Genomic DNA, 14303 nt, shown 5'->3' on the forward strand with positions numbered 1-14303 from the left:
ACTCTGAGCAAAATACCACTAATGGGAACAGTTCAAGTTCAAGTTCAAGACAAAATAAAACAGCCAATCCAGTTGCCTTTGACTTATAATGTCTCAACAGAAATGACAAATTACACAGACGTGAGTAATAAACCACTTCAGGATTTCAGCACCTCCCCCCAACATCTCCATTCCATTCACATTTCATTTATCTCTGGATAAGCCAAGCACAGTGTCGAGTGTGCTTGGCTGAATGATGCAGAAATAAAGAACAGTGTCTGGTTTTTACAATGTACATGAGAAATTCTAGAAAATTAACCACATCTTCACACTGTCATGTTACCTCCTGACAGACTCTCTCACACTGCCCACAAGTATACAGACCACCAGTACAAAAGGGAAGAATGAAGGTAGTCTCAAATGAGGGTGAGAAATAATAGAAAGGAGTGAAAGAGGAAAAAAAGAGGAACATACACATTAGGAAATTTGCTATCTTTTCGTTAACATTGACGTGACACCTTGCCCTTGGGGAGTGGTGGGAGAGGATTCCTGACATATTTGCTGCAGCTTAGACATGAGCATGAGCACGAGCACGAGAGAGAGAGAGAGAGAGAGAGAGAGAGAGAGAGAGAGAGAGAGCGAGAGAGAGATTTTGGCTAAAACTAATAATACCACAATCTATTTCAACGCAATTATTTCCCCATAGTCTATAGCCAGAGTTGACCTCAGAATGTCTCCATTTCCACCATTAAACCACAATATTGATGTAATGACAGTTCCTTTGGCACAAGCTCCTCATCCCCCATGTGTCCAGCTATAAAATCACACTGGATTGGACATATTTAAGGACATCAAATATTGCAATCTCAATAATTCACCTGAAAAGTAGACTTAAGATCAATCAGCCGGCTAATGAAGGGGGGGGGGGGGGGGGGGGGCATTTTTTTTCCACATTAATCACTCCACCACACCCAAATTTTTCCTGCCCGTCCGGTGGGGGAATCGAACCGGTGACCCTCCGATCACAAGCCGCTTCTCCAACCTCTAGGCCATGGCTGCCCCCAGACTGTACAAATTTGTCTTTCATTGCAATGTTGATTACTGCAAACAGAACTTAAGATATGATCAATATCTTCCAGAAATGAATGGGACACATCTTGACTTGTTATCACTTTAATGATCACATTGCTCATTAAAAGGTGAAATCAGCTGTTGCTTGTTTTCCCTGGTAGATTATTGTGTCCAATATAAGTTAGTTCAGTTCCATCAGTTTCAAGATACAAACAACACAACCTTTTAAACAACCCTGTCCTACACATGGAAAATATTTAATTCTGTAGATTCTGACTCTATGAAAATATCTTGGATTATTCTAGCAAGAGAATTGAGAGTCGTGTCATTGCCTGTACAGCTTTGCTGTGTGTCTCTTTGTGTGTGTGCATGCTGCCCCTTCAGCATACCTCCATCATGCCTTGTCTTGCTTTGTGCTGTATGCCTCTTATCAGATGCAATTTATCTTTCAGTCTCCTCCCCACAGTGTTGAAAACTGAACTCACACTGTGGAACAAGAGTTAACTCAGAGTGACTGAAACACTGCTCGGTATTGGGACTAGACCTGAAAGTGTTTTTACATAGATTTTATTAACTTCTATGCGTTATCCCTGCTTTAATGAGCACCAGTAAAACTCCTGAGAGAGCACGGTAAATTTTGATCTCACTTCCTGCCTGTGTGTCGGGTTGAGGTTAAACAGAAGGGAAGGAATTTCCAGGTTATTGTTTTCCTCTCCTCACACAGTGCTTCCAGGTAAAGAGTTTGTACAATATGGGTCTTATATAAGCTAGTGACAGACAGGAGGATGTTACAGAGGAGGGAGGGAGGAGAGGAAGAGGGGGGGGGGGGGGGGGGTACACAAGGCCACGCAGGCGAGCTGACTGCCAGGCAGACTGTCTAAATCAGTGTGCTCTCTGTGTTTCTCTCAGTCACTCACACACAATCAGCAAAGAGGAAACTCATAACTGCATTCCTTCCTACTGATCTGAGAAGTAGCTGATATGAAGGGCAATCATAGTAAGATGACTGGTCTAAATGAATTCTTCCATTCACCTTTTATTTCACTGAAGGAGATAATACCTCAACATACATGTGTATTTCACACCAACGCTCTGCCACTCATTACACACTTCTGGAAGCTATGTTTGGGCAACACTTTAAACAGTGCAACCTTTATTCAAGTTATTAAACCTGCCCTGTTTTACAAATTACATAACCAATAGTTCTATGAGCAAACAATGAGTGTGTCTGCCAAATATGAGAGGGCAAACATGTCGTGGAAAACATTAGCATTGCTGTCTGTTATAGACATAATAATAAAAATCTACAGATCAAACAGTTATGCTATGAGAAAGGATTACATAAATAACACATAGGAAAGCAATATCTATAGCTTGTTGTGTTATGCATGGCTACATGTGTTTGCTGTGGGTCTAAACAAGTCTCGGTTCAGATGTGACAAATAGAATATAACTGTAATGATATGAAATATCTGTCAGCAGAAAGAACATTTCTGAAGCACATTTGAAGACAGTGATCAAAGTTTGTGACAAATGTTTTCAACTCCGCCGATTACAATGTGTCTTTCATCAATGTTCAGTTTCAGACATTTGCAATATCTATGATAACTATTTTATCAGAATTACAATAAGTAGGACCAAATCAAGTTATTTTTACCAATGAATGAACTTTTCAGCTCCACATAAACCAGGCTAGGTACACTGACCTTCACCGGTTAAGTTAAAACCAGGGTGGGAAATTAACAAAAAACACATGCTGGTAAATACCAGTTGGGGCCAGTGAGGTTAATAATCAATCAGACATTTTGGAACATGTCCAGTCTTTGTTTTGGTTTTATGGAAAGCTGTAGGGACGTTGGCTAATAAAACAGAACTGTGATGTCCTGGTGGTCTCAGGGTTTAAGAAGCAGTCTATGTAATCATAATGTCCCCAGTCAATATGTAGCTGGGGACCTTTGTTTTTTCTCTCCACTCAGTCCCTTCCTCTGCCACTAACAGCTACAAGCATGAAAAACAAAGTATGCCCAAATAATACAAGATCAAAGAATGGCTGCTGACACAACTTTGAGGAGCAGACCAGACAAAGCACTGGTATTTCCAAGTGCTTAAGATTACAAAACAAAATCCCAGTTTGTAGATTTTAGTCAATCAACCAGCAGCACGCTGTACGTAGCATAAGCTAAGTTCAGAGAAAGCAAACATAGAATGTGAAGGGCTCACACACACACAGAGCTTGGACATGTTCAAACACAGCTCAGATATCCTCAGCAATGAAGCACCTGAGGAAAGGCATACCAAAGGAAAAAAAAAAAAAAGAAAAAAAAAAGCACATTGCATTACAAACGCAATAAATAAATGGGCACTCGCTAAGAAGTCTATTTTGATGGATTCTCAAATGGAGTGAATGTCAGATGTTTTAAAAGTCCAAGAGAGAGACCAGTATCTCGACAAAAATTTTTTTTAGCTTGATTATAATCTGTACTGTTTTTGTTAATCTCTTTGCAATTTAAATACATTGTTAGTTTCATTTGCTCCTACATGGTCACTTTGGTGCCTCACTGCTAAACTGCTTAAAATGTGTTCAAATGTAAGAAACAGAGTCCATGCAAGGTTTTCTTAAGCAGTTCTCTTGACTTTGAATATCAAAACCACAGTGTGCAACTTTTCACATCTGAAGACACAGCAAGGCTGATCTTAAAACCTGTTTTACAACATAGCGAAGTTCTTGAACAAGTCCTACTGCACACAACCACATGAACCACAGACTGCACATCTTAGTGAGATGCAGTAGGCTGCTGTCATCATACAAAAGGTTTCCACACAAGATCTGAGTATTTCCTCTACATATAGTCAGTATAACCATTAGAAAAAACACTCTCTGTAGAAAGGTAATAAAAAGCATCACCCACTCCTGGTGTATTTTTTAACTCTTGTATAAAGCCTGCAAGATAGTAAGTTTGGCTATGATGTTGTTTGCCCAAAGAGAACTGGATCACTCTGAGAATCGGACTGATTTAATACTTTGTTGTAAGGTTAAAGGATGAAGGTAATAGTTACATATAAAATCCTGAGAGAGTCCTGGTCCATTTTGTTCCAGCTAGGTGGACACAATCCAAGTATTACATTGGCGTGTGGGAACTTACAGTAAACCTGTCACTTGAAGCAAATGTCAAAAGGAGAAGTTCTCCTGTACTCGCAGAAAAAGTTAACTTTATGTCTAAACTTTCCTTTCGACTGCCAACTTCGGATGGAAATTAAGTGGGAATTTCAAGCTACTACCGTTACGACATTTTCAGGACCGTAAGTGGTTCTGCAGAGGCCATGCTGACATCAGCTTTAAAGTAGTCCATGTTAACATTAGCTAAAACTGCAGCCAGATTCAAGGATGGAGACGGCGTTCTCCAGTTAACCAGACAAGCTAGCTGGCTAGGCTAACGAGCTATAGCTAACTGGCTTGCTAACTTTAACTCCCTGCTGGCAAAAGATGATACCATGATTAATGGCACTGACACTTGGTTTAATCCCTTGGGTGTGTTCGACTTTCTTTGAATGTTGAGTCAAAAAGAATGAGCAAGCTAATACATAAACACAACACAAGCGCCACATCATGGAAAACTCACCCATTCCCGTCCTTCGCAACGCCTCGCTATCAAATGTTGGGAATCTCTTATCCAGCAGCCGCACTGCTAGCTACTTTAGCTGCTAGCCAGGTGTATAATCAACGACAAAGTGTTTTCCCTCTTCTTGTTCTTCTTCTTTAGTCGCTTCACTGCCGAACAAGAAGTAAATTGGGCCGTGTATCCATTCGTCCTTCCCTCAGCAGCAGCAGCAGCCTTCCGAGTTCTCTCTTGGTGGTGCTTCAAGATAATTGTGCAGGAAGTTAACCAGGAGTCTCCACCTTTCTTGGACTTGCCTTCACGGGGTGCTGCTGGCTGCCTTCTGCCTGCCACCAAAATACAAAATAGCAGAAAACTTCGCGATGTTTCAGGTAGGACAGTCCCGCGAGAGGAATGTTTAATGGAATGTTGATCCCGCTGGTATTATTGGCCCACTCAGCAAGTACAGTAACTACTGTACGTGAGTGCGCGCGTGCGTGTGTGCTCTTCCCAACCACAGTGATATTTATGCTGGTTTTTTATTCAACCACCAACCACTGCGTGTGAGTGGGAAAACAACGCTGCACGCGTACTAAAAAATACAGTGAAAATACAGTACTCCAATGAAGTGCCTTGTCCATAAGTCTGGGATGACACTGCATGATTGAGACTGCTGTATACACAAAAGCTTGTGTTGACAGAAGAGAATTTAAAATATGATACAAGTCGTAGTGATTTAGAATGAATAAATTTACTGTTGTTCATTAAATGCAAAAATGAAAAACAGACACAAGTGTTACACCAGCATGGATGATGACGGATAGTTTTTGAGGCTGACTTTGATGATTAAGTAATAATAATAATAATAAAAGCTTTTTAATTTCTTAAATCGGATATGGACTTTTTTTTATATTAAAATAAGATAAAATATTAAAGACAATATTAAAGGCACTGCGCTGTGAACTGTGCAAATACCTGTGCCAGCGAAATCTAGTGGTGCAATGCAGGTGGGCATGTTGTGTAAACTAGACATATAGGTCCAGTGGAAGCATTTAGTTATAAGTAACAAGTACAATATGCAAAATAATAAACAACATATAATCTTATAGGTCTCTATAGGCCTATGCACAGTTTATGTAATATACACATAGAGTAATAACAGTATTGTGAAGCACATATGTTAGTAAAAGTGCCTGATCATATGATACAGTATATAGTGTAGTTGCATAAATCTCTTAACCAGAATCAAAAGAAAGTGAAGTGCATGCATAAAAGCATTTCGATGGAATGACTTCTGGCCTTGTCATAAATGGTTTGGTATCAGAGGGCACAATAGGATCTTTCCTCCCTGTCATGTGACAACAGACTATTTGAGACACTCACACCACATCCAAAACAATGCGATTGTGGGAATGTGAACTGAAGTGAAAAAACTGCTTCATGTTCATAAAACATTCACAGAGCTCAGCATGTGTGATCAGATGTGCATCTAAACAACAATAACTCATCTTCAAACCTCTGCACTAATAATCAGTATGTTGTGCTTCAGTAATGGCATTTGTGTTAAATCATCAAGTTTCTAAAGAAGTTTTTGCTTCAAGAAAATTAAATCAGGACTTCAGATTCAATACTGAGAGCGATTTTAAATTTCACATTTGATTTGTAAATCACATTGATAAAAATAGCTCGGGTTGCCACTGCGACGGGGCCCTTGCCCTGCAGCATTACATAAAAAGTCATTGCTGTGCAGTGGGCACAGTGCCTGCTGTTGATTTCCCAGCTTATCTTGCTAACCAGAGAACCAGAGAATGAACTGTTAAAAAAGGAAGTAGTTGAGTTTTGATTCATCCTGACAGGATCAATTTAAGCGAAATGTCAACAACATTTCAAAAGGCAACAAAAAACAAATATTCTATGCAAATGTGTTTGACCACACAAGTAACCCTACCACACATGCAGACACACACACGCACACACACACACAGCATCATTCATTGTTGGTGAATGAATTTGAATAACATGCAGTGGAAGCATAGGAGTCCAGCTTGGTTTTGGGAACCATAACAGTCCTGGGTTATTCTCATTAATTCAAACACGTGCATTTATTCCTAAACTTTGAAGACCACTCAATGCACGTTTCCATTAATTTATTTAATCAATATAATTAGCTAATTACAGACAACATACAAAGTAGAGATTAATCCCCACTGAGCCTAACAGATGAGAGTGGATGTGAATGATTTTCTTGTAGAGGTGGCACTGAGTACACGGCTTCACTTTATTTGATGGGTCTGTCATCTTGTAATGGTAATAATAATAATAATAATCATAATGGCTAAACTAACCCAGCAAATCATTTAGTCTGAGCACAGCATGTCAGTTGAATATGACAAATGTGGAATTTGCATATAGTCAGAAAAGTCAACATATATGAGGACTAAGCAATGCTTTATGATTCCATAAATAAATAATAACTTTACTAACTTTAAATAATAACACCAAAGTTTGGTGCTAAATTTAAAGAAAATACACTATATAGACAAAAATAGTGGAACGCTTGACTTTCACACCAACACAGACTGTAATGACATTGCATTTTGAAAACATGGACAGCTTTTCAGCTATAATAGCTTCCACTCTTCTGGGAAGGCTCTTCATAAGATTTTGGTTTATGTTTCTTCTGAGTGTTTCTGTGGGAATTTTTCCCCATTCATGCAGTAGAGCATTTGTGAGGTCAGGCACTGATGTTCAACACGAAAGCCTGGCTAGCAATCTCCGTTCCAGTTCATCCCAAAGGTGTTGGAAGGGGTTGAGGTCAGGGTTCTGTGTGGACCAGTCAAGTTCTTCCACACCAAACTCACCCAACCATGTCTTTATGGACTTTGCTTTGTGCACTGGGGCACAGTCATGCTGGACTTCCCCAAAGTGTTTCCACAAAGTTGGAAGCATAGCATTGTCCAAAATGTCTTGGTATGCCGAAACATTAAGATTTCCCTTCACTGGAAGTAAGAGACCGAGCCCAACCCCTGAAAAACAGCCCCATAAAGAGGTTTGTCTGGATACCTTTGTATATATAGTGTAGGGACATTCTCATATAAAAGAAAAATCTAATTCACATTAGTCTTCATTCATTATTGATTTAAGATAGCAGAGAGTGTAATCTTTGGTAATGCTTTATTTCATTGCTCTGAAACCTCTGAATAGGTTTCCTGGAGTTTCCTACAAAGAACTCTGTAGTTCATTAGTACTATAGGATACGTTAGCTGCGAGTTTCCGTACATGGCTCAGCAGCAACGGGTTCTCTGTGAAAAGCTGTTATCACAACAACAGGCCTTCAGAAAACACACCTACACCTCCAGTGAAGGTGTTCAGTGCTCAGCAATAATTAGTGAAAGCACCTCCCAGGCATTAGCTCCTGTATCCACAATGTCAGTTTGCACGAATTTGCACATAACTGTCACTGTGACCATCTGAAAAAACAAAGACAAATCACATGGAAATGGAGCAGCTATTACAATAGACGGTAAGTGGTTGATGAGAAAGGTTTATATGTCGTGTAATGACATTTATTCTGCAATGAAGTCTACTGACTTCAAATCCCAACCAGCCCTGTCTTACTTCATCAACAGCAGGAAGTGTGAGGCTCAGTGTTCCAAGTAGCACATGTTTATTTATTTATTTTTGTATTGATTTAGTTAATTAATTATATTTACATCACAAGATAGGAACAATTGAACAAAATTGATCACAAGAATCAACCAATCGAGGACGGAAATAAGCAACCGAATATAACCATTAAACAAAAGAGAAGTTAAGAATAAACAAAAAGAGACACAAGGGAGCAAGGATCGAGAAATAGACAAGGATATTTTATCAGTCTTTTGGTTTTTTCTTTCTATAACTTTCTATAACTTTGACCTAAAGAAGTTGGTTGAAAGTGACAACGGAACATTCAAAAAATACATGTTCAACAGTTTCGGCCTCTGAAGAGCCAAAGACACATGAATCAACAGCAAACTTAAATCGTATGCAGGGTAAGCAGGGTAAATTGCTGATATTATTTTAAAATGGGCCTCCTTTACTTTAGGAGCAACAGGGCAAGTTATATAAAAAGGAAGGGCCTGTCTCTTTAGGGACACTTCTTTGTTATCCTGAACAGAACATGAATTAAAGTCGCCAAAAATTGTTTGTTTAAAATGCAGACTTATCAATTTATTGTTACAATTTTTTATCCAATAAATTAAGGTTACCAATTTTAAGAGTGGGCAGATAGGGTGTAATCGACAAAAACTGCATCCAAGTAGCATGTTACTCATCCTAACTTGGCCTCACTCTATAATCTAGAGCCACCTTGTGGATAAAATGTGAAACTGCAAGCTGTCCAATATGTCAGCTCATATTGTTTATCATTTTGCATTATATGCTGTGAATGACAACATACAACTATAGTGTGTTATAAAGCATTCATCGTATAAAGTTTAGAAAATGCTAAATAAGGGGATTAGAGTAAAGTGTTGCCTAACAATCATTATTATTGCCATTATTTATACTTTTATTTAATATTATTATTTGTTTGTTATTATTTAATTCTGTATAGTGTATGCAACAGGAAGTGCATTTATACAGTTTGGTTTTATTTCACTTATGGTTGTATTCTTTCTCTCTTATATTTAATTGTGAAACACTTTTTAGATCATGTAAAAACAATTCTAATGAAAAAATATAGTTCATTATGCTGACTTTGCTGTTGTTATTGTCATTGTTTGTTATTATCATTATTTCCATACATGTATGCACTGTGACTCTGGATAGATTTTTACTCACTCACTTTGACTTTTGCTAGTTTCATAGTTGCCCATACAGTATACATTGTCATTTTATTATTGACAAAAGAGGAGTAATCTCATCAAAAAGTAAGCACAATATGTTGGCTATTACTGACATCATCAGGTATTTTTACTTCATTATATTGTGTAATTTATTATTGAGCAGAAATGACCTCTAACTGCAGTCAGAATCAGACTACAGTCTGATATGTGACGTAAGGTTTCTTTAAAGTGTAATTGCCAAGTTTTTCCAGCAGAGGTCAGGCTAATCCTGGCATTGTTTTCACAGTTTGTCAGTTTTGAGGAGTTTTTTTCTGCTACTTGTTTTGACACATTTGAAATGTTCATGCTAAATCCTAAATATCCACAAGAATGTACCATAATATAATTTAATCTATAATACAGGCAAATCAAAAAAAGCAATCCACTTTATTTAATCTACTTTTTAATTTTGGCCAAATCCAATTTAACAGTTATACAAGAGCTCCGTAATACGGGTCTACAGTTCATACATCCAGCATACAAAATCAGCATCCATTTTCAATTTGGGTGAAATATCCAACACTAGTTGTAGTAGTAGTTGTAGTTGTAGTTGTAAAATTTGGTCTTGCAAGTGGTATGTGCCTAATCAGTTCAGTGCTTTCCTACATGCTGACACCAGCGTGCCCAAAGTTACATCTTAAAGCAGGAAAGGAACTCTTTGCAACCTACACACTCACTTTGAGTGTGTTTGTCTGTGTAATGAACCACTTGGCAGATATAAAGTCATGATATCAACTTAGTTTCAATGGCAGTCTTTGTAAAAATCTGTTTTTCCAAACAGTTGGTTGCTATAAGCACAAATGTCTTCCTTTATACACCTATAGGTCTCAAGTGTTTGGTCTGTTACTAGGAGACTCCAACATATTTCCATTGAGGAGCCTCAGTTGCCTGAGAGGGAGTCAGGCATTTATTACAAGTCATCAACTGCAAATTCTTACATGCAACTTTGAATTTGAATTTGAAAAAAAGAACATTTCGCCATAATGTAGATAATGGAGTGAGATGGAAATGCATTGATTCCCCCTTTTCACATACACCAGCAAGCTCCTTGCACAGAAACATATGCCTGAGGCCTGTGATGAATTTTCACAACAGAACTGAGCGAACGCTGTGATTACAGCAGGCCCGCAACAGTGGTATGTACTGACCATACTTTTGAACACCAGATATTGAAGAGGAAAAAATGTGAGTAGGATAGGCTCACAAAGGATTAGAAGTTTATTATCTGGCTCATTTAAATCATCTCAGTCACAATCTCAAAGATAATAAGCTAAGAGAGGCCTCACCCGCAGTAGTAAATGTTAGTAAATTGGCATTTTAAAACAAGTGCTGCCAGAAAACCAAACCAACAGTGTTAAGATCATGGATAGATTCTGTCTCCCTCTCTCACTCTGCTGCTGACAGGGACATTCTTGTCCATTTTAAAGATCCCTTCCATCAATTATCTGGTTCCAGCCCAATCTCATTCCTAAATACTGCCATTTTAACAGGTCCTCAGCATCTCATCCACATGCAAGCGGTATCCTTTAGTGTCTCAGTGAAATTATCTAAATCTATCCACGTCAGATCAGAGCAGCTGCACAACGTGACATAGTTTGCAAAGCAAAAAAATCCCCAGGAAAGGTGGAGTTCAGGGTTGAGTGGCGGGTCACACATATGATTTTCACCCTGAAGACCTGAGTCCTGGGTGAAACCAAACATCACTGATCTCTTCCTAAACCTAACCACGTAGCCCTTGTGCCGAAACATAACCAAAGTGCCATTAGAAAGTCTTGGTGGCAAGAAGGCAGTACACAGACTCAAATCGTACCTCGTGAGTCTGTAAGAGACACTGAAGTGTGACCTGGCCTGAGAATATGCCGCCATTTCAGTATTTTTCCTCACTCTAAAATCCAAAAATCTTTGAATATATGAATTTCAAAAGTTTAATGGGGCAGTCGTGGATCAGCGGTTAGGGTATCGGACCCGTAACCGGTGGATCGCTGGTTCGATTCCCCGTACCGGTGTCCATGGCTGAGGTACCCTTGAGCAAGGTACCTAACCCCCACTGCTCCCCGGGCGCTGCACGCGGTCGCCCACTGCCCCGGGTTTGCTGTGTGTGTGTGTGCACGTCACTTGGGTGGGTTAAATGCAGAGAACAAATTTCGTTGGAGTGAGTTCCCTCCAATGACAAAATATGTCACTTTAATCTTTAATCTTTAATCTTTAATCACTGGACACAAGAAACATCACACTTATGTAAGTTGCGGACTGGACCATGATTGTAAGTTGGTGAGCATGGAGAAGCTTTGCCTTAGCAGCAGATGCATGTGAAACAAACTCATTCTGCACACTGAAGCTCAGACAAAGTGACAACATGCAAAACGCATTTATAAGCCCAGAGGAGCTTTAATGAATGAGTGATATCTAATGGAGGATACTTATCATCGTATATAGCCTCGAACAGAAATTCCCAGTTTAGTTCAACTTGGGTATTAAATTCATAGCTTGGCAAACATTCCTTTCAATTATGCTAATGTTTTGCTTCCAAAAGCAGTTTCTGAGATGTGGCCAGCCAGATTATCAGACAGGTTGTACTATATGCGACTTCTTAGCCACATTATCACGACCAGCTTTACTGGAGGTTGGTAACACGGGAAAACTGAGTAGCCAACCACAGTAAGTAAAGTAGATTTAACTTTGGGTTACCTTTGTATGTTTGAGTAAGGTAGGGATTTGTTTACAACCCATATGTGCATTGCCTCGACCACCTCCTTTTTACCGATGTCACTAAAATCCTGAAAATACAAGACTGAAGCCGTAATAAACTGGAATTGTCGTTTAAATTACAGCTGCAGTGATTAGCATGTTCACCAAGTGGCTTGTTTGTGTATAGGGCAGGCTGCTGTTTGTGACTGTTGATAGTTTATAGTTGTATGCACACTGGGATAATTTAGAGGACACGCGTTTTCTTTCCTGCTTAGTGTACTGCTCTCTCTTTTTCACATATACACATAGTTTTTAAAAAACACTTGAGTTCTATAAAAGGAAAGTTCACCTAGTAACTGCAGCTACAACTGCACATGTGTGGCCCTGCAGCCACTCAGGCTGTTTGGCCCACTGGTCATCAGCTCTGCCCTGCAGCATGAGCAAGCAGCAGTGCTGGTCAGAACCCAAGTGAAACGTAGTATCACTCTGCAACATGTCTTTGCAGCCAGGCGTTTCTACACAAAAGCCTCATATTCAAAAAGATTGCTTTCATTCTTAGGTTTGTGTGGATTTTCCCTTCATCTACTATAATCCGACTGAGTCACTGACCCACTTATTCAAAGTTTTTCCCTCCACAAGCAAAAGTAAAGCATGTTTCATGGCTTTACCCCCCCCCCCCCCCCACTGCTCTCTGTCCACTCACTTCCGCTCCACGTGCAGGGCAGATGGTGCGCCAGTCTTTTATCAGCTGCTGCTATTTGGAGTAACGTCTGAGGCTATGAGAATGCCAGCTTGTGTGTATGCAGACTGTTTACTCAAGGCCAGCCTGGTGGGTCTAAACACTTCACACGTTGTGTCTGGATATCTCAGCAGCAGGAAAGTAACTGGATGGATGACAGGTTGACTGCTCTGCACAGATGACCCAAGCCGCTCATGCCTCCATGTTTGCTCCGCTGGCACATATGGAACAGAGGCTGGCCACAAGTTGATGCCTGAGATCATGATGAAAGATTAGTCTGGTAGAAACCTGGATCAGTCACAGGTGGCTGTGAGTGGTTTCAGTTTTCTTGTTGAGAATACTCTTCTCATATCTCATGTTCAATCTGTCTGTCAAATATGAAGTTTGAATCAAGAAGAGTTTAGCTTAATATAAATACTGGAAGTTAGGGAAAACAGCTAGCTTGGCTCCGTTCAAAGGCTGCAAAAATCTGCATCCAGAGCTTAAGTTCACTAATTAACAAGACCAGGTTAAATAACATTAACAAGTGAATACTCTATGAAGACACTGTACCTAGCCAAGAAGTAGTTCCACGCATAACACTTTGCATGAAAGTAAAAAACAAACAACAATTAAAGACAAATTATTCTGTGTTCATTTTTGAGTTTTAAAGTTGTTGGTAGGCAGGCTTTAGACAGAACATGGCTAAAGGTAACCCCGTGATTCCAGTCTTCATGTTAAGATAACATAACTGGCTAACTGACAAATATGTGAGTGGTATTCTCAATTGTCAAGAAAAGAAATTAGTCTTTTCCAAAATGTTGTATTTTAGGGATAGGTTGCATTCATGGTCATGGTTATCATAAGGCGGTGCTGTTTTCTCCACAGAACTCTATGCTGTGTTGTAACTTTCTTTCTTCTTTCTTCTTGTTTTGGTTTTACATTATATACATTACCTGCCTGGCACCAAATGGCAGACAGACAAACTTAACGACTTTAGCTGGTGAACATAGCAGAGCATTTAGCTGCTAAAGAGCCAGACAGTTTCCTTGGAAGTTGCTGAAGACCCAAAAAGAACTAAAAGACATTAAATATTGGATTCACATTCATCTGGTGGACACAAACACAACTGAAACAAATGCTAATGTTTCTCTGTCTCTGCTAGATGTGTCAGAAGGAAATTGTTTGTTAACTCTATAAGGTGATAAAATGCCAATCTGACATTCAAATCAAGTAAAAAGAACCTCTTTTACCTTTTCCATTGCCACTGTCAGTTACTTATGACATGACATGCTCCTCACTGTGTCTCCCTCTCTGACATGACCTCCTTTCAATACCAGAACTGAAGGTTTGCTGGCCATTTGTAAACCTGAAATTTAGAGT

General features: G+C 39.4%; 1 protein-coding gene across 5 annotated transcripts in view; it reads right to left on the reverse strand.

Annotated features, from left to right (window-relative positions):
• LOC124050276 (CD2-associated protein) overlaps window positions 1-5093 on the reverse strand; it is a 47596-nt gene extending 42503 nt beyond the window's left edge. The window contains exon 1 of one of the 5 annotated variants that reach the window (XM_046372633.1): window positions 4671-5093. Coding sequence is in view for 4 of the 5 variants with exons in the window: in XM_046372629.1 (XP_046228585.1) it covers window positions 4671-4674 (4 nt within the window). In the remaining variant the exon portion in view is untranslated. The remainder of the gene's footprint in view (window positions 1-4670) is intronic. The other 4 variants (XM_046372629.1, XM_046372630.1, XM_046372632.1 and 1 more) reach the window with 4 other exon arrangements.
• Window positions 5094-14303: the final 9210 nt, after the last annotated feature.

The sequence above is a fragment of the Scatophagus argus genome, chromosome 19, assembly GCF_020382885.2.
Source record: "Scatophagus argus isolate fScaArg1 chromosome 19, fScaArg1.pri, whole genome shotgun sequence".
NCBI lineage: Eukaryota > Metazoa > Chordata > Actinopteri > Scatophagidae > Scatophagus > Scatophagus argus.